Here is a 24451-nt window from a genome sequence, read left to right on the forward strand (position 1 = left end):
CATCTGTGGAGAACATGGATAGGTGACGTTTCTGGTCGAGACCCTTCAGTTGGTTCGAAGTGGAGCCTACCAGGTTTGCAACACTGTCCACCCAGGATGATTTTCATTTCGCATAATGAATTTCACCATTAGAAGATTAGCTTTTATGAAATATATTGGAGAATCTCGGCAAAGTTTTAATGAGGAAGCAAAATGTCCGTTTCATGTTTAATTGAATTTGTCACTGAAATTTAAATGTAATACATTAATGTTCAGTCATATTTAAACAATGTGCACCTGAGGTTTGTTAGCACTGAACATGTTTATCAATACAGCATGGAAACAGGCCCTTCGGCCCACTGAGTCCATGCCAACCATCGATCACCCATCCACACTACTCTATGTTATCCCACTTTCTCATCCACTCCCTGCACGCTAGGGGAAAATTACAGTGGGCTGATTGACCTCCAAACATTTAGTGTGAACTCGTTGTAACTAGATTGATGTTTTTGGGGGCGGTTTCTGCGCCGTTCTCTTTTCAACCCTGTGTTTCTGTTGCTCAGGTGTAATACTGAGAGTGAATGGTATCAAATACACGAAAACATCATCAAGAAGCTGAATGCCCGCTACAATCTGACCAGTTCCAATGCTGGTAAGTGGCAAACAGTCAGGGGAGGGTTGCAGATGTTTGGAAATGTTTCCCATGAGCTGCTGAATGTCTGGTATCAGTGGAGTTATCGCTACTAGGATCACATTATGTACACAGTCAAATTGTGTAGGAAGGAGCTGCAGATGCTGGTTCACATTGAGGATGGACACAAAATACTGGAGTAACTCAGTGGGTCAGGCAGCATCTCTGGAGAGAAGGGAGGGTCTCGACCTGCGATGTCACCCATTCCCTCTCTCCAGAGATGCTGCCTGTGCCGCTGCGCTACTCCAGCATTTTGTGTCTATCTTTTCTGTGAGCAGTTCTGATTTATATAATTCAGGCTCCACCACTGCGCTGCTTCTTCATGAGGCATCACAGACAGTTTTCACATTTATTTTCAGGACAGCATGCCTAAAGATTAATAAACTCTGATATAGTGTCCAATCATAGTATGAGATATTATACAATCCACTCTGGTATAGATCGGGTAGACAGTCATAACCTTTCTCCCAGGTTGGAGATGTTAAAGATTACAGGGCACAGCTTTAAGGTGAAAGGGACAAAGTTTACTGGAGATGTGTGGGGCAAGTGGGGGGAGGATGGGGGTATGGAACGTGCTGCCAGGGGTGGTGGTGCTGACTGATGTGATCATGGTGTTTCAGAGACTTAAAGATACACACATGGATATGCAGGGAATGGACATTGTGGGCCGAAGGGCCTGTCCCTGTGCTGTACGGAACTATATTCTATGTCATGTAATATTAAAGCGAACAACTGCACATGGAGCAGTTATCCGGTGAGGTATATATATATATATATATATATATATATATATATATATAGCAAATTATACACACCTTGGCCTCTGGTCGTGGACTGTGTTGGTGGGGTGGGCAGCTGTCATAAGGTCATAAGTGATCGGAGCAGAATTAGGCCATTCGGCCCATTAAGTCTACCCCGCCAGTCAATCATAGAAACATAGAAACATAGAAAATAGGTGCAGGAGTAGGCCATTCGGCCCTTCGAGCCTGCACCGCCATTCAATATGATCATGGCTGATCATCCAACTCAATATCCTGTACCTGCCTTCTCTCCATACCCCCTGATCCCTTTAGCCACAAGGGCCACATCTAACTCCCTCTTAAATATAGCCAATGAACTGGCCTCAACTACCTTCTGCGGGAGAGAATTCCAGAGATTCACCACTCTCTGCGTGAAAAACGTTTTCCTCATCTCGGTCCTAAAGGATTTCCCCCTTATCCTTAAACTGTGACCCCTTGTCCTGGACTTCTCCAACATCGGGAACAATCTTTCTGCATCTAGCCAAGTGACATGGAGGCTGCCATCTCACCGCCACCTGATGACGTATTAGGATGAAGGTTCACTTTTGCTCGGAGTGGAGAGAACTTTAACCTCCTTCCTTTGGAGCTGTCCCTGAGCTGGGAATTGTGCAAAGTTTTTTCAAGCATTAAGTTGGCCATAAAAAGCTAAACTAAGAAATGTTGATGCTTTTTACAAAGGAGCAGAATAACGATATTTACTTCTCTAATGGAGGCATTTTTTTTGCGAAGAGTAAGGGGTGAAGGGGAGGGTTGAAAGCAAGCATTGTCTATTAATTACATCATTAATAAATGTCTGGTAGCTCATTCTGTAATATCATTAACATTTAAATGCAGCTTTAAAATATTGCCTTGCTCTCTCATTGCAATATATTTAGCATCGAGCCATTGACATGTTTGTGTATCTGCCCTAATTATAAACAAGGGATTGACTTCCGCTGTAGATTTTAATAAGCCGTGAATTGGTAACATCTTGTATTCACAGTTTCTAGCTGCTGAGACAGTACATGCGTTGGATCCATGGTAACCATGTAAAGAGATCTCATATGTTTGCAGAGCATAGGAACACATTCCTGCCTTTGGTGTTACCTAATATACAATGTTCCTAAAATGCAATTTTGGAAATGTCTTTGCATTATTTTAATAGTGTTTACACTAATGAAAATTCTGGTAGCATTAGATTTTAATTTTCTTGTGTTGGAGACGTATAATTCTCTGAATCATGAATAAATATATGACCACCGTTGCTAAGCTGCAAATAGCCTCCGCAACCTGCTCTGTGCCTTTGATTTCCAGCACTCCCACTCTCCCTGCTCTCTCCTTCTACTGCTCTACCATTTGGGTTGTATTGTTGTCTTCATCTTTCTGCCTCAGAGGGTGGTGGAGGCCAGTTCTCTGGATGCTTTCAAGAGAGAGTTAGATAGAGCTCTTAAAGATAGCAGACTCAAGGGATATGGGGAGAAGGCAGGAACAGGGTACTGATTGTGGATGATCAGCCATCTTCTTCTTCTTTTGTGTGGCGTGCACATCCTAAAGTTGTTGGACCACTTGTTCCATTTGATCTTCCGTTTGTGCACGTCAAGTTGATTGCATTAGTCGAAACAGGGCGGACCACGTGAATGTTGCAATCTTTCACCCCGATGATCAGCCATGATCACATTGAATGGCGGTGCAGGCTCGAAGGGACGAATGGCCTACTCCTGCACCTATTGCTTGTTGTCAATCCATCCATGTTCCTCATGTGTAGGAAAGAATATAAGGAGGCACAAGATAGAGACAAAAAGCTGGAGTAACTCAGCGGGACAGGCAACACCTCTGGAGAAAGGGAATGGGTAATGTTTCGGGTCAAGACCCTTCTTCAGAAGTCTCAACACGAAACGTCACCCATTCCTTCTCTCCAGAGATGCTGCCTGTCCCGCTGAGTTACTCCAGCTTTTTGTCTCTATCTTGTGCCTCCTTATAGTTGCTTTGGGAGTCATGAACGAAAAAGGAGGTGTACTTTAATATGTGACCGTATTAGATTAATTTGTACGATACGATACGATAGAACTTTAATTATCCCAGGAAGGAAATTGGTCTGCCAACAGTCATAAAACACAACGAGATACATGAAAAGTGAAACTAAAGTGACGAGTAGAAAGTTCAGGATTGGGGATGTGCAAAGACTGGGGAAGGGGAGTGAGTCTACCCCAAAGCAGAAGGGGGAGAAGTTGTACAGTTTGATAGCCACATAGAGAAATGATCACCTGTGGCATTCTGTGCTGTATCTTGGTGGAACCAGTCTGTTGTTGAAGGTGCTCCTCAGGTTGACCAGTGTGTCATGGAGCGGGTGAGCTGTATTGTCCAAGATGCTCCGCAGTTTTTAGGAGCATCCTCCCCTCCAAGACCACCTCCAGTGAATTCAATTCCACCCGCAGGACGGAGTCAGCCTTCATGATAAGTTTGTTAATTCTGTTGCCGTCCACAGTCTTCACCGTGCTATCCCAGCACATGACCGCGAAGGCACTGGCCAGGACCGATTGATAGAACATCTGCAGCATCATACTGCAGACGTTGAAAGAGCAGAGCCTCCTCAGAAGTACAGACAGCTCTGTCCCTTCCTATACAGTGCCTCAGCATTCCTGGACCAGTCCATTTACTGTCCAGGTAAACTCCAACGGTAACAGTGCAAGACTATTTTGAATGTCATAGATCATGGCTGATCATCCAAAATCAATATCCCATTGCTAACTTTCTCTCTCTTGAAAACATCCAGTGAATTGGCCTCCACTGTCATTGCTAGAAATTGGTGACCATAACCTCACAGATGTGAGAGGAGAGCCAGCCAGCCGCCTGTTTATTTTAATGTTTAACTAGACCAAGTGCAGACCCGTTGGGTTAGGGTTAACCCTAAGCCTAACCCTAACCCATTGGGTCTGCTCCCCCAACGCAACAAAAACGCAAGTATTATTGAAAGAATCACGCAATGTTAAAAATATATAAAAGCTTTTCGTTAAAGACAGCAAAGTCAGAATGTTCTGGAAGTGAAGTTGTGGAGCTGTGCTCCCCCTCACTTGGGACCCGGACCAGTACTCGTTTTTTTTTATAAAAGTCCAACTGTTTTAAAATAAATGTTAATCTATACTGTTTAAAAATGCGACTGTTGTAAAATAAATGTTAATGAAATGGCCAAGTGTTTTTTCAAGCACCAGTCAAATTAAAGTGTCAAATCGCAAAGTAATAATCAAAATGTAGCCGGTTTAAAATAAAATTACCGTCTTTTTTGAAATCCAACTGGTTTAAAATAAACAGCAATAGGGAATTATTTTGAAAAAAGCAAGTATTATTGGAAGAATGGCGTAACGTTAAAAATGTATAAAAGCTTATTGTTAAAGACAGCGAAGTCAGCATAGCCAGAATGGAGCAGTCGGCTCTGAACTGGATCTTCACACAACTGTCTTGGGAGAGGGTTTGAACAATCTTGTAGAAGAGAGCGGTTGGAGGAGTGACCAATGGTGAAATTGTTTTTAAAATGCAAGTGTTTTAAATTCTGGGAAATGCCGTTGGAGTGCCCCTCCCTCCCTCCCTCCCAGAGTGGGGAGTCCTGCCTTGCGAGTGTAATGTGACGTCATTCGGATATTTTTTTTCCAAAATGAATGGGTGAGTTTCGGGCTGTTTTTAAAGCTTCAACGATTAATAACGTCGGAAATATAGGTGGAAATGCGACGGGAAGATGGAAAAATGTGAGTAGGATGTGTGAAAATGGGAAGGCTGTGGCCTACCGTTTGGAAGAAGATTGGAATTAACCAGATTGACACAGGGCCCCTCTATACCAGGGCCCCTCTATACAAAGAAACATAGAAACATAGACAATAGGTGCAGGAGTAGGCCATTCGGCCCTTCGAGCCTGCACCGCCATTCAATGTGATCATGGCTGATCATCCAACTCAGTATCCTGTACCTGCCTTCTCTCCATACCCTCTGATCCCTTTAGCCACAAGGGCCACATCTAACTTCCTCTTAAATATAGCCAATGAACTGGCCTCAACTACCTTCTGTGGCAGAGAATTCCAGAGATTCGCCACTCTCTGTGTGAAAAATGTTTTTCTCGTCTCGGTCCTAAAGGATTTCCCCCTTATCCTTAAACTGTGACCCCTTGTCCTGGACTTCCCCAACATCGGGAACAATCTTTCTGCATCTAGCCTGTCCAACCCCTTAAGAATTTTGTAAGTTTCTATAAGATCCCCCCCTCAATCTTCTAAATTCTAGCGAGTATAAGCCGAGTTTATCCAGTCTTTCTTCATATGAAAGTCCTGACATCCCAGGAATCAGTCTGGTGAACCTTCTCTGCACTCCCTCTATGGCAAGAATGTATTTCCTCAGATTAGACCAAAACTGTACACAATACTCCAGATGTGGTCTCACCAAGACCCTGTACAACTGCAGTAGAACCTCCCTGCTCCTATACTCAAATCCTTTTGCTATGAAAGGATACCCATGCTCTCCTCCATTTGCCCGCCTGTACCCAGGACTTCTCATCTCCAAAGGTCTCAGTGACCTCCACCTGCAGCTGTTTATTGGATCATTATGTCCAGTGGTTCAGAATTCACATTGTCCATCCCTTGATCTGCTACACTCTGCTCAGATCCATTCACAGCCTTTCAAGTGTTTTTACTGTTTATTTTAACTCCATTCCTGATTTGCTTCCACCTCTAGACCACTTTAAAACCTCTTTCTGGTCATGAGAGTTTGTGCAGAAACATGTGTTCCAATTGTGTGGCATCTTTCAGCCCATGGTCTATAAATTGATTTTGGTTTTGCCAAGAGAGGGATTGGCATCAGGAGGAAGGTGGAGCAGCTGATGAACCTGAGCTGTGGGGGGATACATGCATTTATTATTCTGCTAAATCACAGAAGCTTCTTACCCACAGCAACCTACCACATTCCCACTGCTGTTGTATAAATGTGTTACACGCTTGCTGGTAACGTCACTGCCAGGCTTTGTAATAAACCCCTGATTATTCCACACCCCACCATCCTGAGTAAGTGTCACCTTTACACTCTCCATCTTTCACATAAACAAGCACCACGGTGAGATGTTGAAACCAAGTCATATTTTCCCACCTGTGGAATCTGTCGATCTTGAGCCCTGGATATATTTCAAATCTGGTGCTTTTCCTTCAGTGCCTTCTGGCAAAGGAATAAACATCCCTTCAGGCATTCCGTTGTCATCACCAGCTTTATTACATTGGAGGGAAGTTTAGAAATCTTCATTGAGCATTGCATTGTAATTCAGCAATTTATATTAATATGTGAGTGGCCAGATGGTGTGGGAGCATCTTCTGTCGTCCAGTCCTGTGTTTCGCCCTGCTGGTCACCAGCATGTCAGCTGCCGCACACTGGGGCCATCATGTTGCTTCCTGGAAACATAAACTTTCAGCATTTGGCTGGTTTGGCATGGTTGACTTTTGGCATGAGGTGTGATCAAGATGCACAGTCCTGTTGTCATGACGTTTTATCATTGTATAAGTATTTAAGCTATGTGTAGGCATGTCTATAGAGTCACAGAGTCTTACAGCATAGAAACAGGCTCTTTGGTCCAACTTGCCCACATTGACCAACATCTACACTAGTCCCACCTGCCTGCGCATGGCCCATATCCCTCTAAACCATCGTATCCATGTATCTGTCTCTTAAACGTTGCAATAGTACCTGCCTCAACTACCTCAACCAGCAGCTCGTTCCATATACCCGCCAGCCATTGTGTATCCCTCAGGTTCCTATTAAACCTCCCCCACCCCCCCCCCACTGTAAACGTATTGCACTTTGGTGTGTCAAACCAGAGCAGGACCCTAAATGGTGGAGTCTTGGAGAATGTTGCACAACACAGAGATCTGGCAGTGCGGGTGTGAGTCAGGTGGACAGGGTGGTGACGAAGGTGTTGGCATGGTGCACGGCTCCCCGCCAGTGTGAGTCAGGTGCACAACTCGCCGCCAGTGTGAGTCAGGTGCACACTCCCCGCCAGTGTGAGTCAGCCAGTGTGAGTCAGGTGGACAGGGTGGTGACGAAGGTGTTGGCATGGTGCACAACTCCCCGCCAGTGTGCGTCAGGTGCACTGCTCCCCGCCAGTGTGAGTCAGCCAGTGTGAGTCCAGTGCACAGGGTGGTGACGAAGGTGTTGGCATGCTTGGCTTCAATGGGAAGGATATTGACCACACTGATGCAGCTGTACAAGTCGTCAAGAGACCGCACTTGGAGTACTGTGTGCAGTTCTGGTCACCCAACTGTAAGAAGGACGTCATTAAGTTGGAACGGTCGAGAAGAGATTCACCAGGATGTTACCTGGGCTTGTGTGTTAGGGAGAGTTTGGATAGGTTGGGATTTGTGTCTTTGTAGTGTAAGTGAGTGAGGGGTGACCTTACTGAGGTGTACAGGATTATGAGGGGCATGGATAAAGTGAATGCTCCACACAGTCGAGGATTCTAAAGCAGCAGTTTACAGTGAGAGGGAGCAGATTTAAGAGTGACCTCAGGGGCAACTTTTATCACCATCTTCTTGCTCCTCGATCTCCAGAGACAGAAGGTAAGGACAAGATGCTGGAGAGACTGATCTCAGTGCTGTTTGCTGCTAACTGCATCCTGGTGGCACATTTGGAGTTTGGGCTCAATAAGACTGAGGTCCAGTCCTGTTATTTACCTTGGGCATCAGCAGGTTTTGTTTGGCTTCCAGCTAATCTTAACTCGTGTTTTCTTTCAAAAGATTTTCTTTCTGTGTCCATGGAATCTCAAACTGTTGTAAGTCTGTCACGAGGTCATAAGTAATAGTAGAATTGGGCCATTGAGCCTACTCCTCCATTCAATCATGGCTGATCTATCTCTCCCTCCCTCCTGCCTTCACCCTATAACCTCTGACATCCGTACTAATCAAGAATCTATCTCTGCTTTAACAATATAAGATATTAAAAAATATCCACTGACTTGGCCTCTACAACCTTCTGTGGCAAAGAATTCCATAGATTCACCTGTCTGTCCATTCTTGGTTGTAGGTTTATCTGTGGCCTTGCAGCTTCTACACGGAGACATTGATCAGATCCGGAGAGAGTATCGAGTGTTATTCACGAGAGGAGTGGCCATCACAAGGAAACTGGGCTTTTCAGATATTATAATGCCAGGTAAGCCTGAACACCAATCCATGGATGATGCTGATCTTCTCCCAAAAGCCTGTGTATAAAAAAATGTGATCCCAGATTGTAAATAATTTAGATGAATTATCTGAACAATTTATGCCAAAGAATCGAGAAGGATGGACACAAGGAACTGCAGAAGACACAAAGTGCTTCAGGTCAGGCAGCATCTCTGGAAAATATGGATCAATGCTGTTTTGGGTCGGGACCTTTCTCAGACTCTGAATCAAGAACGTATCTATGATAGAGGCTAGGTGGTTGATATGGATTTTCATTCAATGCATACTTAATAAAATATTTTTATTCACTTGCCAAGCAGAGGGCTTCCGATGTGGTAAATTGCTTTGAATGCAAGGTTTAAGGCAAGGGATATTTATGTGAAGAATTATATTTCATACGTATTATACGTGTTAGGTGTTATATTTGTCTCTTCTATGACCTTGTGTGCATTAAACTAATTTGGCCACAATAGAAGATTGTATCCATTTATAATTTTGATGCTCAACTATATAAAGGAGCTTTTGAATTAAAGTAACATTTTGGCAGGACAGCCAACCGGCTGGAAATCCAATGGCTCAGCTCATGGGGGAAATAACTATGAAGCTCAGCCATGCCCAGAATAGAGCATTTTAATGTGTATTTCCAGACATTTGTTCCATTGGAAGGCTAGTTTCTTTGTGTCTAGATGAGAGGATTTTGAGCGTAAAGCACCACCAGGAACAGCAATGGAGAATAACGTGAAAATGTCACCTCCTGCGAGTCTCAGTGCAGTTTAGATTATTGCCACGTGTACCAAGGTACAATGAAAATCTTTAGGAAGGAACTGCAGATGCTGGGGGCTCTTCTTCCCGGCCCCACCCTCACATCAGTCTGAAGAAGGGTCTCGACCCGAAACGTCGCCTATTTCCTTCGCTCCATAGATGCTGCCTCACCCGCTGAGTTTCTCCAGCATTTTTGTCTACAATGAAAAGCTTTTTTGTCTTTCAACCTCATTGGTCTAAAAATATATTCAGTTCATATTTTCACCAATTCTCACTAAACAGCCAGGTTTTATGATCCACAGTTCTCCTGACATTTTGTCAAGAACTGTTGTCTAGTAAGTCGGTTTCATCTTTCAATCTTATCCAACCTGACAACTGCGTTAATGACCACCCATTAAGGGCAGGCCACGATCATAGAGTCTGTACGACACTCTCAGATTCTTGGCATCAGAATTATTCCAGGCTATATCTGCTATCTTTGCCTCATTGTACAGCTTGCTACTCACCGTGTTTTGGCAAGGTCACCTCCTCTCTGTACTCGAGGAGAGCAGACCTCAGCTCCTTCCCTCCACAGGTGAAGGTAGTCAGGACACAAGCACTTCCTGTATTGCAGGCTTCTCAAGCAACAGTTCTCCACAGATTGACTCTGCTCACGTTGTTAATGTCCTGCTGACCATCTCCTGCCCGGAGCATGAAATGCAACACTAGACAACCTCCATGCACAGAGAACATGCCTTCTGCACTGTAGATATGAGGTAGTGCAAATACTGGAGTAACTCAGCGGGTCAGGCAGCGTCTGTGGAGAACATGGATAGGTGATATTTTGGGTCTGAGGAAGGGTCCTGACCCAAATCATCACCCATCCATGTCCTCCAGAGATGATGCCTGATACAATGTCTCCACACTTACTGTTCTGAACCAGCCTCTCCTGATAATCCGGCAGTATTCTCCCACTCCCCTCCCATCACTGCATCCATCCACGCATCCAGTTGTGGCGCCGCATGTAACTGGAATAATGTTGGTTGTTTTGTGGTATATCTTCTAAAGAGGTGGCTGCAGAGAAGGCATCTGCTGGGCCAAATGCTGGCAGATGCGACACCATCTGAATCTCTGAAATTGACAATGTGGTTTAGCACAAAGTGTCGCCCAGGGAAACAAAAACATGGCAAGGTGAACCTCATAATTGAAGTTCTTGCACTTTTTGTAACTTTCAGAAGAGGCTTAGTGTGATCTACAAGGATATTTGCACAGAGGGGAAGTCATAAGATCATAAGTGATAGGAGGAGAATTAGGCCATTCAGTCCATCGTCTACTCCATTCAATCATGCCTGATCTATTTCTCCCTCCTAACCCCATTCTCCTGCCTTCTCCCCATAACCTCTGGCACCCATACTAATCAACAACCAATCTATCTCTGCCTTAAATATATCCACTGACTTGTGGCCTCCACAGTCTTCTGTGGCAAAGAATTCCACAGATTCACCACCCTCTGACTAAAGAAATGTCTCCTCATCTCCTTCCTAAAAGAACGGCTGAGGCTGTGCCCTCTAGTCCTAGACTCTCCCACTAGTGGGAACATCCTCTCATCATCCACTCTGAAATGGGACAGAGCAGTTTGTGGGTCAGATGCTGATGTATTCATGCCGCCACTGAGAGAACAACTTTCACCAGCAGAGGGCAGTGATTTCTCACTGTCGGTACAAGTGTGCAGAATTCAGATTATCTGGGGCAAGCTTTACACTTGGGAACACATTGAAACGGTGCCTCTCCACCAATGTTATCTGTGGGTCATTATATAATCACACAGGCTCACTGGGCAAATGACCAGCACTGTGGTGCAGTGGGCAGGAAGTACAGGAATGTTAATGTTGGGAACGGCAGGAATGTTGTGGCAATGCTTTTCCAACTCTCAATGTGTGAGAGTCAACATCAGCAGGTGATGAATGGATTGGTCGTGGTCTGTGGTCTGTCTTTGTGCTGTTTATTTCATATCCAACCAGCAATGAGGAATATACAGAGTACTGGAGTAACTCAGCGGGTCAGGCAGCATCTGTGGAGAACATGGATAGGTGACGTTTCACAGAGTGTTGGAGTAACTCAGCGGGTGCAGCAGCATCTATGGAGTGAAGGAAATAGGCAACGTTTCGGGCCGAAACCCTTCTGGGTTTCGGCCCGAAACGTTGCCTATTTCCAAAGGAGTTTTGGCCCGATACGATGCTGGTTCATTATGATGATAGACACAGAGTGCTGGAGTAACTCAGCGGATCAGGCAGCATCTGTGGAGAACATGGATAGGTGACGTTTCACAGAGTGCTGGAGTAACTCAGTGGGTCAGGCAGCATCTGTGGAGAGAAGGAATGGGTTAGATTTGACCCGTTTATATAAATGGAAGTTTGGAATATTGGGAAGTACACAGAGTGAGGTGATGGACACATTGTAGTCACAATTACAACTCTCTCTGAGAATGAGGGACTGGTCTCTCATTCACAGAGAGAATTCAGATTGGATTCATTGAGCTGATGGGAATTCAAGGTTATTGAGAGACACAATTTGATTTCCACTGGAGTGGAGAAGGCTGAAGGGAGAAGTGGTAATACTTTCTAATATTACAGCAAATTATACAGAGAGCAAAGTGCTGTGAGTTGATGTCAAAGTATCAACACTTCAGAGTTGAGAGGCAACAGGTTGTTCCTACACGTCGGCAGTGTTGATGGACACAATGTTCTGTCACAGAGAGTGGGCAAGATACAGGGCTGCTTTTTTGGGAAGGTGTCCAGATTGGAACAGCGAGAGCTACAAGGCTGTGGGGAAAACACAATGAATTATTGCATCACAATAGACGGAACTCAAGGATCAAACACCCACCTTCTCGACACAATGATTTACACAAAAATAGAATCCTCATTCCGTGGATATAAAGGTCTCCTGCTCATTGCGTGGAATCTCAGAATTGTACTTGACGTAAGAACTCGTGCTGCTGTGTAAAAGGACCACCTGTAATCATGCTCACAAGCTGCAGGTCTTCCTTGTGATCTGTCGAGGTGACGCTGGTCCAGGGCTGGAATGTGCACTTTGACTGAATTCCCTGGGACTCATTAATAACTGATCACAATTACAGCTTGGTCTCATTAACACCATTATTAGCTCCATTAATGTAACACCACAGCTTTATGAGTGGCAAGCTGACGCATGGCTCCATGAAATGCTGGAACCCAATTAGATTTTCCCTTCCCTAATCCTGAGCTTTAGTAACAATTATTCTTCCCCTCTGTTATCAGGCTTCTGAACGGCCCTTCCATAAGCTAAGGTACTGTCCAATTCACCTCTACCCCATTGCGGACATTGGACTTTGTCTGTGGAACTAATGCGCTACAATACTGAGAACTTGATTCTGCACTCTGTATCTTCCCCTTTGCTCTACCTATTGTACTTGAGTTTGAACTGATTGCAAGCAAAACAAAGCTTTGACTGTACCTCTGTGCACGTGACATTAATAAACCGAAACCTTAGATAGACACAAAATGCTGGAGTAACTCGGTGGGGCAGGCAACATCTCTGGAGAGAAGGAATGGTGTTCCCAAGTGTGGAATATAAATCAGGCACTTTACTGAATGTTGGCGAAACCCTTTCACAGATCTGGAGTTGGCCTGCCTTGGACCAGGTTTCCGTTTGACCCAGGTGCAAGTTACAGAAACCTTATTATGAACATAGATACAACATGCTGGAGTAAAGGGGCTGTCCCACTTGGGCGACCTAATCTGCGAGTTTAGAAGAGTGTCTTCGACCTTCAAACTCGCAGCATGGTCAACACGTGGTCCTATGAGGTCACTGGAACTCTCCTTCATGCTCGAGGGAAGTTCCCGGATACTCGTGGCCTCAGCTAGGTCGCGGAAAAAAATTCAGAATGTTGAAAATTTTTCCACAAGTAAAATTTGGTCGGCATACTTCTTTTTGAATCGTAGTGCAGTGGAGTGGGGTCATTATGTAGTTACAGGCAGTCGAGGGCAGCCGTAGGCAATCTCCTTCGCTGACCGGGCATTTTGATTGGCTCATTGGAGTTTTCAGGACCAAGGAAACCCTACCGGTTGGTAAAATGCCCGATAAACTTTATTATACTTCGTAAAAGTGTCTCCACTCCTTCTCTCCCTCTTCTCTCTCATTCTCTCCCCTTCTCTCCCTTTCTCTCCCCTCCCCCCCCCCCCCTAAATGACTTACCATAAAATGCGGCAGTCGTTTACCTTCCTCTTCATCGCGCAGACATAGAAACATAGACAATAGGAGTAGGCCATTCGGCCCTTAGAGCCAGCACCGCCATTCATTGTGATCATGGCTGATCGTCCCCTATCAATAACCCGTGCCTGCCTTCTCCCCATATCCCTTGACTCCACTAACCCCTAGAACTCTAACTCATTTTTCCTGCATCTAGCTTGTCCAGTCCTTTTATAATGTTATATGTTTCTATAAGAATCCCCCTCATCCTTCTAAACTCCAGTGAATACAAGCCTAGTCTTTTCAATCTTTCCTCATATGACAGTCCCGCCATCCCAGGGATCAATCTCGTGAACCTACGCTGCACTGCCTCAATCACAAGGATGTCCTTCCTTAAATTAGGAGATTAAAACTGTACACAATACTCCAGATGTGGTTTCACCAGGGCTCTATACAACTGCAGAAGAACCTCTTTACTCCTATACTGAAATCCTCTTGTTATGAAGGCCAACATTCCATTAGCTTTCTTCACTGCCTGCTGTACCTGTAAGCCAACTTTCAGTGACCGGTGTACAAGGACACCCAGGTCTCGCTGCACCTCCCCCTTACCTAACCTAACCCCATTGAGATAATAATCTGCCCCCTTGTTTTTGCCGCCAAAGTGGATCACCTCACATTTATCTATATTATACTGCATCTGCCACGCATCTGCCCACTCACTCAACCTGTCCAGGTTACCCTGCAACCTCCTAACATCCTCTTCACAGTTCTCACTGCCACCCAGCTTTGTGTCATCCGCAAACTTGCTAGTGTTGCTCCTAATTCCCCCTTCCAAATCATTAATATATATGGTAAACAGTTGCGGCCCCAACACCGAGCCTTGCGGCATTCCACTCGCCACTGCCTGCCATTCTGAAAAGGACCCGTTCACTCGTACTCTTTGGTCTGCCAACCAATTTTCTATCCATGTCAACACCCTACCCCCAATACCATGTGCTCTAATTTTAGTCACCAGTCTCCCGTGCGGGACCTTATCAAAGGCTTTTTGAAAGTCTAGATACGCTACGTCGATTGGCTCCCCTTCATCCATTTTACTTGTCACATCCTCAAAAAATTCCAGAAGATTAATCAAGCATGATTTCCCTTTCATAAATCCATGTTGACTTGGACTAATCCTTTTACTGCTATCCAAATGCCCCATTATTACCTCTTTAATAATTGACTCCAGCATCTTTCCCACCACCGAAGTCAGGCTAATTGGTCTGTAATTCCCTGTTTTCTCTTGTTCCTTTCTTGAAAAGTGCTCTCCCGCTTTCCCTGGCCCCCGCCTTCACGATGTGTGTGTGCGGCCAGTCAATCCAGCTCACGGTTTCAACGCGGATGGTCGATCCAGCTCGAGGCTTTCCAGGCAATTGCCCTCGAGCTTGAAGGTCGAAGACACTCTTCTGGACTCCCAGATTAGGTCGCCCAAGTGGGACAGCGGGGCAGGCCGCATCACTAGAGAGAAGGAATGAGTGACGTTTCGGGCCGAGACCCTTTTTCAGACTGAGTTCCAGGCTCCGCACCAGGTCCACAACCTCTATGATATACTTATTAACCAGATATGTTAATGCTGAATATCTTGTGTTCTTCATTTAGGTGACATCAGGAATGACCTGTACATCACGTTAGAGCGAGGGGAATACGAGAAGGGAGGCAAGAGTGTGGCCAGGAATGTAGCGGTGACCATGTGCGTGCTTGATAGTGAGGGACAGGTACTGAAGGTAAATCCACATCTCACCTGCCCTCTTGCTCTCATTCATCCACCTACTGGTGATATTTTGCCCTGTTGGACTGTTGCTTGGAAGCGGAGGATGTGGAGGTTTTGTGTCAAGTTGATGAAGATTTTGGCACCACTCCGGATTGTGCCATGAAATGGTTATTTTTGTATTCATTCCCTCCTGTAAAAACTGTGCAAATGAATGCTTTAATAAATGTATAATTTCCTTGCGTCCATGGATGGTGCTACCTGCATTGGTCATTCTGACACGTCCATCAGCTGGCTGCTTCCTCCCATCATACTGGCATCAACTCTGCATTACCCTCTATAATTCCAATTGTTTCTGTTGCCCTTCATGCCACTCAGTCCATGGGGATGCTATTGCTGTTTGCTTCATTTAAAGATAGACACAGTGCTGGAGTAACTCAGTGGGACAGGCAGCATCTCTGGAGAGCAGGAATGGGTGATGTTTCGGGTCGAGGCCCGTCTTCAGACTGAGAGTCAGGGGACAGGGAGACATAGAGATATGGAAGGGTAAGGTGTGAAAACACAGTTCAAAGGGGACAATGCCCAAGGAAATGTACAATGGTACATTGTAAGCTGAACTGACGCTCTGTCTGAAGAAGGGTCTCGACCCGAAACATCTCCCCTTCCTTCTCTCCAGAGATGCTGCCTGTCCCGCTGAGTTACTCCAGCACTTTGTGTCTATCTTCGGTGTAAATCAGCATCTGCAGTTCCTCCCTACACATGCATCAGGGCTGCTTCTTTTAGTTGTATTTCATTAGTGACTCTTCTTGCTCAACTAGATTGCTTATTTGCAAGTTAATCCCTTGCCCTTTAGGTTTGTGCATATCTTCTATTCAACCAATTACTGCTCTGTCTTCCACTCTTCATCAGTTTAATCATTCTGCCACGTTTACTGGGGCCAATTTCTGCCTCGATGCACCATGTCAGCAGAACCTAAATCTGAAGCTGTGGTTTATGATTCCACTTCACCCTCGATGGTAACATTACATGAACCATTGTGTTGTCTCAATGAGCCGCGAGTTAGCTCCTTAACATTGGATTATTAACTCATTAAAGTTTATTACTCATTAAATCCAACATGGGGTGTAACTGCTCTCCAGCGAATACAGCAAGTTTGTTCTGTATTTCACATGATTCCCTCAACTCCTGATCTCGCATAGTAGTTGTTATTGTAAGCTGCTCCTTAACTCTGTGCAAGGATTAAACAAATAATGCATTTGGTGTCCTTCTAGTCAAACTTTGAATCTTGCTCTTAATGGGAATAGACACAAAGCGCTGGAGTAACCCAGCGGGACAGGCAGCATCTCTGGAGAGAAGGAAGGGGTGACGTTTCTGGTCGAGACCCTCCTTCAGACTGAGTCTGAGTCTTCAGACTGAGTTTCGGGTCGATATCCTTCTTCAGAGTCTGAAGATTCGGACATTGGCTGAAGAAGGGTCTCAACCCGAAACGTCACCCCTTCCTACTCTCCAGAGATGCTCCCTGTCCCGCTGAATTACTCCAACATTTTGTGTCTATCGTTAGTTTAAACCAGCAGCTGCAGTTCCTTCCTACACATGCAGTTTTATTGGGTTGCGTTGCTTTTCATGTCCATGAATGTTCCCTGATGTTCACCATTCTTCCTTGCTCCGGCAGGATTGTATTACGCTGGGATCTGGGGAGCTGCCAGTGAGTGAACACCACTCGTTTGTGCTCTACCACAACAACAGCCCCCGGTGGGGTGAGCTGCTGAAACTCCCCATCCCTGTGGACAAATTCAGGGGAGCTCATGTCCGCTTGGAATTCCGGCACTGCTCCAGTAAGTGACGTTCCATCACCCACCCTCCCCCCCCCCCCCCTCCCCATCATACTCTCACCATGTCTGGGCTGTAGATGGCAAATAAAGTCACATTTAACATGAAGATAGACACAGAGTGCTGGAGTAACTCAGCGGGTCAGGCAGCATCTGTGGAGAACATGGATAGGTGACGTTTCACAGAGTGCTGGAGTAACTCAGCGGGTCAGGCAGCATCTGTGGAGAACATGGATAGGTGACGTTTCACAGAGTGCTGGAGTAACTCAGCGGGTCAGGCAGCATCTGTGGAGAACATGGATAGGTGACGTTTCACAGAGTGCTGGAGTAACTCAGCGGGTCAGGCAGCATCTGTGGAGAACATGGATAGGTGACGTTTCACTGAGTGCTGGAGTAACGCAGCGGGTCAGGCAGCATTTCCATCCCGTCCTCAGTAGTATAGTGGTGAGTAACCCCACCTGTCATGCGGAAAACTGGGGTTCAATTCCCCGCCGGGGAGGATATTTGGGGCGGCACGGTGGCGCAGCGGTAGAGTTGCTGCCTCACAGCGCCAGAGACGTGGGTTCGATCCTGTCTACGGGTGCTGACTGTTCGTAGTTTGTACATTCTCCCCGTGACCTGCGTGGGTTTTCTCCTGGAAGCTCCGGTTTCCTTCCACACTCCAAGGACATGCAGGTTTGTAGGTTAATTGGTTTGGTAAAATTATAAATTGTCTCTAGTACGTATAGGATGGAGTTAGTGTGTGGGAATCGCTGGTCAGCGCGGACTCACGGGCCAAAGGGCCAGTTGCCGCGCTGTATCTCTAAACTAAACATCTCTGGAGAACATGGATAGGTGATGGTTCGCGTCATACGGTCATAAGTAATAGGAGCAGAATTAGGCCATTCGGCCCGTCAAACCTACACCGCCATTCAATCATGGCTGATCGGGGTCGCGGCTCTTCCTTGTGTCTTTTGTGTCCTTGAGTTACTACAGCACTTTGTCCCTTTTTTGTAAACCAGCATCTGTAAAAACAAAACGTTTCACTGTACCTCAGTACATGTAACAATGAACTAAACTAAACCTGTATCTCTGATTTCACATGGCAACTCTGCAGAAGAACCAATTCAATGTAACAATTTAAAGTCTCCACATATTGTTTACCATCTCATACCTCAGACGTACAAATTGACATTATCCAACAAAGTAGTTTGCTATAACTCTTAAAACATTTAGACCAATGTTTCATTTGATGCACGATTAAGTTATATATCTGCTAAAGGTAAATGTTAATGTCTTATTAAATTTAGTTTAGGGGTACAGCACGGAAACAGGCCATTCGGCCCACCGAGTCCGTGCCGACCAGCAATCCCCGCACACGAACCCTGTCCTACACGCACCACGGACAATTTACAATTTTACCGAAGCAAATTAACCGATAAACCTGTGCGTCTTTGGAGTGTGGGAGGAAATCGGATGTCACGGAGAAAACCTATACAGGTCACAGGGAAAACGTACAAACTCCGTACAGACAGCACCCGTAGTCAGGATCAAACCTGGGTCCCTTGTGCTGTAAGGCAGCAACTCTACCACTGCGCCACAGTGCCGCCCTAGAAATCGACAGTGATCTATCTGATAGAATACATCGATGTCTCAGATTGTACAGAATGAGAATTACGATAACCGGGAGAATTAATATCAGCTAATTGGGTTATTTTCAGTAATATCTGCTATTTGAATCACACACAGACAAGTCTTTAACATGAAAAGCTGCAGACATAATGCACTTTGCTTGGTTCAGTCTTTTTATTAATCGCCACCTGGTGATGGTGAAACTGCTAGACTTCATAGACGGGTCAAAGCAGAGGCATTGATAGTTCAACAATAAATTAGTTATTATATGTGCAGCTATTTCTCCTGTCCATGTTCACAGCTGATTCCGTTTTGAACGAGGAAAACAAGTGTAGGCTGAGTTCTGCTTCCCAGCGCAGTAATGATCCACCATCTCATTGGCACGATCTTGTACAGAGGGGGAGGGCAGGATTCAGTTTTGGCACTCTGCAGAAATTCAGGTTCTATTTTGGGAATCTCTCATTTTAGTCTCTCCAAATCTAAATAGAACTGCGTGCCATGATCTGTGAAAGTGTTTCTGAAGGTATCTGGATGGAGGAACGGTTAATACGCTTTCTATTTCACCACAGAAACTGGTGGTGTCATTGGCTCTCGTTTAATCACAAAAGGTCATTCAGCTGCCCAGCCAAGTAAATGCAAATCAGATGACCATTTATATCCGAATCATAAATGCATTTATAGACATTGTCACTGAACGGCATAGTTCCTGCTCTGTATACATTGGTCAGAATGGCAACAATCAGACACATGGAAGGTGTTTCACTAATAAAGTAGTTCTTCCATGTGTGAAGATGTTGGCAGGACCTAACCCACCCCCCTAAACATTATGTTTGTGGTACCTGCTGTGATCTGCTACTGCCCACCTGTACCTGTACCTGTACCGCCGCCCGCTCCCCACCTGTGTACGTCCACCTGTACCTGTACCTGTACCTGTACTGCTGCCCGCTCCCCACCTGCACCTGTACCTGTACCTGTACTACTGCCTGCTCCCCACCTGCACCTGTACCACTCCCCGCTCTCCACCCATACGTCCACCTGTACCTGTACCTGTACCACTCCCCGCTCCCCACCCATACGTCCACCTGTACCACCATTCACTCTGCCTGTACCTCCACCTGTAGCGCTATACACCCTCCCCCTGTACTACTGGACACCCTCTGCCAGTACAACCGTTCACTCTCAGCCTGTACCACTGCCTGTATTTCTACCTGGGCCACCCCTGCACTCCACCTGTAGCACTGTTTACCCTCCATCTGTATCCCTGCATACCTTGAATCCATTCTCAAGTTTAAGTGCAACCATGGCCCTGGGGAATGAGTAGTGGGACTTTATGGGCAGATACTTGGGAGCCCAATAGGGCTGGGTTGCTAGCTCCTTCATTTTAATGTTCGTGGAAATTAACGTGAAAGTTTGGATCCAGTTCCCTGCGTGACCTTTGTAGTGACTTGGTTATGCAGCCCTCAGCTGTGAGATATTTCATAGTAACATTCAATTCTGCTTCTTTGTTCTCAGCAAAAGAAAAAGGAGAAAAAAAGCTTTTTGGCTTCTCCTTTGTTCCACTGATGCAGGAAGATGGCAGAACGTTGCCAGATGGTATTCACGAGCTCTTGGTCCACAAGGTAATCGCTCTTTAGTTCAACTGAATCGATAGGAATTGTAAATGTATCCAGAGAAAAATATGTTGTGTCTTGTATGGATAAGGTCAAGTGTTTGTTTCTGAAGTCGTGTAGATTCAGCAATAGGTTCTCTAGTTTGTTTTGTTTAGTACGGACTCTCGGCAAGTGAACCGTACTTGGCAAGGTAGTAGAGCATCAGGGACAGAGAGAGAATTGGAGAGGATTGGCTATTTCCTCGTGAGATGAGTGAGTCTAGTTTATTGTTACCGGGGTACAGTGAAAAGCTTTTGTTGCGTGCTAACTAGTCAGCAGAAAGACAATATATGATTACAATCGAGTCATCCACAGTGTACTGACACAGGATAAAGGGAATATCGTGAATAACCTATAGTGCAAGATAAAGCCAGTAAAGTCCGAACAAAGATAGTTTGAGGTAGACAATGAGGTAGATATCTTGCCCCACTGATTGGTGTACAGAGCTCTCTGTGCAGAGTTTCCTGAAGCCAAAGTCTAGTTGTTTATTGGAGATCCATTTGTAGCCACAGAGGCAACAATTGATACTTCCACTTGTTCAATGTGCCTCCAGGAATCTTTAACATTCGGCTGGGTAGTTATGGGAAGGCAATGTTGTTGGAATCCCAGTGAAGCTGTCCACATTGTCCACATGGTTTTGAAAGCCGTACATTCTGGTGGACTTGTACAACAAACTTTGACTAACATTTGTTTCATCACAATTGCAAAAGTCAGATAAAACTCTCACATATTTATTTTGCAGTGTGAAGAAAACACCAACTTTCAGGATCCGACTCGCTACCTCAAACTTCAATATTGTAAAGGGAGCAACCAGCCAGTTAAAGCTTCCAAGGAAACATTTTGGATCTCGTCATTTCTGTGTTCCACGAAACTCACTCAGAACGGTGAGACATGTTTCTGTGCAAGGCAGATGCACTTCCAGTTTGTAATGTTGCCATCTGGGCAGTTTGGGAATCTGTTTCCCTACATTGGTCTGTGAGCCAGAGTACAAAGAGGGCTGAAGTGAGAGGACACTTCTCCAGCTTGCAACTCCCATGGTACATGGACTGGACTTCCCAAAGGGAGCTGAGTCCTTGGAGAGAACCTGTGAGTTATGAATGGATATTTGTGCCACGAAGCACAGGACTGTGATGATAAAGTCAACGCTAGCACAGAACCACAAGTACAATTTCTGTTTAGGCTGCCATAGGATTATTATTATTGCCATGTGTACCGAGGTACAGTGAAAAGCTTTGTTTTCCACGCTATCCAAACAGATCAGATAATACTGCACATAAATACAATCGAGTCAAACTCCAGTACAACAGGTAGAGCAAAGGGGAAGATACAGAGTGTAGAATATAGTTCTCAGCATTGTAGCGCATCAGTTCCACAGACAAAGTCCTGGATTTCTGTTTCCAAAGCGGATTGGTGGAGCTCTGGGGAAGTGTAGAAGGATGGTTTTTGCAGGTTTGCTCCATGGTGTAGATTTGAAGGGCACTTTGTTTACTGCATGCGACAATCCTGGGATCCCATCACAGTATAGGAAGCAAAATAATTCTTATCTCCATACGGACACCAGCCGTGCTCAGGATCGAACCCTCGTCTCTAGCTCTGTGAGGCAACAGCTCTACCAGCTGCGTCTCTCTGCCGCCCTTAAATGGGGTCAATGGGATTCATGTAAATAGGTGTTTGGGGGTTGGTGTCAAACTAGTGGGCGAATGTGTCTGTGTCTGTGTCTGTGCTGCACAACTCTGACCGAGCTCAACATTTGTGACATGGCAGAGGAACTCTCTGAAATTTGTTTCCTAATTTCTATAAACTGCAAGCCTCCATTTTCTCCCTTTACATTTGATGCTGAATATTTGCTGTGAAGAAAGCTAATGGCATGTTGGCCTTCATAGCGAGAGGAGTTGAGTATAGGAGCATAGATGTCCTTCTGCAGTTGTACAGTGCCCTGGTGAGAACACACCTGGAGTATTGTGTGCAGTTTTGGTCCCGTAATTTGAGGAAGGACATTCTTGCTATTGACGGAGTGCAGCGTAGGTTCACAAGGTTAATTCCCGGGATGGCGGGACTGTCATATGTTGAAAGATGGAGCGGCTGGGCTTGTATTCACTAGAATTTAGAAGGATGAGAGGATATCTTATAGAAACACATACAATGATTAAGGGATTGGACAGGCTAGATGCAGGAAACATGTTCCCAATGTTGGGAGAGTCCAGAACCAGGGGCCACAGTTTAAGAATAAGGGGTAGGCCATTTAGAACTGAGATGAGGAAAACCATTTTCACCCAGAGAGTTGTGAGTATGTGGAATTCTTTGCCTTAGAAGGCAGTGGAGCCCGATTCACTGGATGCATTCAAATGAGAGTTATAATAGAGCTCTTAGCGGAATCAAGGAGAAGGCAGGAACGGGGACTGATTGTGGATGATCAGCCATGGTCACATTGAATGGCGGTGCTGGCTCGAAGGGCCGAATGGCCTACTCCTGCACCTATTGTCTATGTATCTATGAATTCCCTTTTAATTGTCTAAGAATGAAAACATTTTTTTCAACAAATGTGTATGTTTGTATAAGTAACACGTGTGTTTTTGACTGGAACTTCCAAAAATGTTCTTGCTTCTTTGTTCAATATTGTAAAATATTAATTCATAGTTTATAAATATTTGACTTTCAAGGGGATCTGCTGGATTTTTTGAAATGGAGAGCCCATCCCGAAAGGATAAGTGACATCCTCTCAAAGTTCAAAGATATTGATGGTGCTGAAATCGTCAAAGTAGGTTGCTTTGTTTGGACCAACACTTGATCTAAAATGGCTTTGGTTTGTTGGGTAAACCAGTGACTAAAATATCATTTGAATGTTTCCTGTAGTTTTTGCAAGACACACTGGATGCATTGTTTGGAATTTTGGATGCCAATCCCCAAAAATATGGATTGAAGGTTTTTGATTCATTGGTGAGTGTTTTTTCAATTTAACTTTCAATTTGTTGATGAATTTCAATTATTTCAGGATTAATGTCTGCATTGGGAAACAAATTTTACCTAAATTCACCCAAATCTCTGGTACAAAAACAATGACATGGTTCGCTCAACAATGAGTCTTTGCAGACGGCAGATTATTGTACTTTAAACAACTTTGATTCACGGTGTGTGAAGGTTTATCCTATTGCATTGTGTGGATAACGCTTCAATAACGTGTCTTCCACAGGTTCATATCATTAACTTGCTGCAGGATATCAAGTTTCAGCATTTCAAGCCAGTCATGGATACGTACATAGAAAGTCACTTTGCAGGAGCATTAGCCTACAGGTACTGTCCAATGCATCTGTAAATTAATCCCCAGTGCATTCCCACTGCTGTTTGTATCTGGGGAAACCACATCCTGTACATTAAAATTAAATTGGAGCAGCCTAAAGATTCTGATTTACCAACGGCTCATTGCAAAGCACTGCTAATTTACATTTGAGCTATACTTTTTGAACTGTGGGTATCCAATATGCTAATTACTTTATACTTCAAAGATAGTGGTCAGAAGCAGGCCCTTTGGCACAGCTTGCCCCCATCTAAGTGCTTACGTACTTACGGGTTTGTAGGTTAATTGGCTTGGTATAAATGTAAATTGTCCCTAGTGTGTGCAAGATGGTGTAAATGTGTGGGGATCGCTGGTCGGCACGGACCTGGTGGGCCGAAGGGCCAGTTTCCGCGCTGTATCTCTCAACTAAACGTGCTGGAGGCACAGAACTAAGTTGGGGACTTGACTGAATGAAGAAATGTAAAGAGGAACAAAGGTCACGTATGGACTGTTAGTTTGACCACATGTTTGGTGGGAACCTGCTTGTCGAAACTGTCCACTTCACCACACAACCATCAATTTGAGGGAGAAGAAATATGCTTTTAAAATAATTGCTTGTTTTTATATTCTAAATGTTGCAGGGATCTTATAAAAGTGTTGAAAAGGTATATAGATCGTTCAATAGAAGCAGAGAGACAAGAGCATATTCAAGATGTGCTTAGGGTAAGAATTTGCATCCGATA

The 24451-nt window shown here is 44.9% G+C and overlaps 1 protein-coding gene across 5 annotated transcripts in view; it reads left to right on the plus strand.

Moving 5' to 3' along the window:
* Positions 1 to 24451, plus strand: part of dock4 (dedicator of cytokinesis 4) — a 238917-nt gene that overhangs the window by 114699 nt on the left and 99767 nt on the right. For all 5 annotated transcript variants that reach the window (XM_055650008.1, XM_055650011.1, XM_055650009.1 and 2 more), the window contains exons 12-21: positions 543 to 631; positions 8491 to 8616; positions 15237 to 15361; positions 17018 to 17180; positions 20298 to 20404; positions 21177 to 21318; positions 23095 to 23192; positions 23288 to 23371; positions 23625 to 23725; positions 24350 to 24431. In XM_055650008.1, coding sequence (XP_055505983.1) covers positions 543 to 631; positions 8491 to 8616; positions 15237 to 15361; positions 17018 to 17180; positions 20298 to 20404; positions 21177 to 21318; positions 23095 to 23192; positions 23288 to 23371; positions 23625 to 23725; positions 24350 to 24431 — 1117 coding nt within the window. The remainder of the gene's footprint in view (positions 1 to 542; positions 632 to 8490; positions 8617 to 15236; positions 15362 to 17017; positions 17181 to 20297; positions 20405 to 21176; positions 21319 to 23094; positions 23193 to 23287; positions 23372 to 23624; positions 23726 to 24349; positions 24432 to 24451) is intronic.

Source organism: Leucoraja erinacea, chromosome 19 (assembly GCF_028641065.1).
Source record: "Leucoraja erinacea ecotype New England chromosome 19, Leri_hhj_1, whole genome shotgun sequence".
Lineage (NCBI taxonomy): Eukaryota > Metazoa > Chordata > Chondrichthyes > Rajiformes > Rajidae > Leucoraja > Leucoraja erinaceus.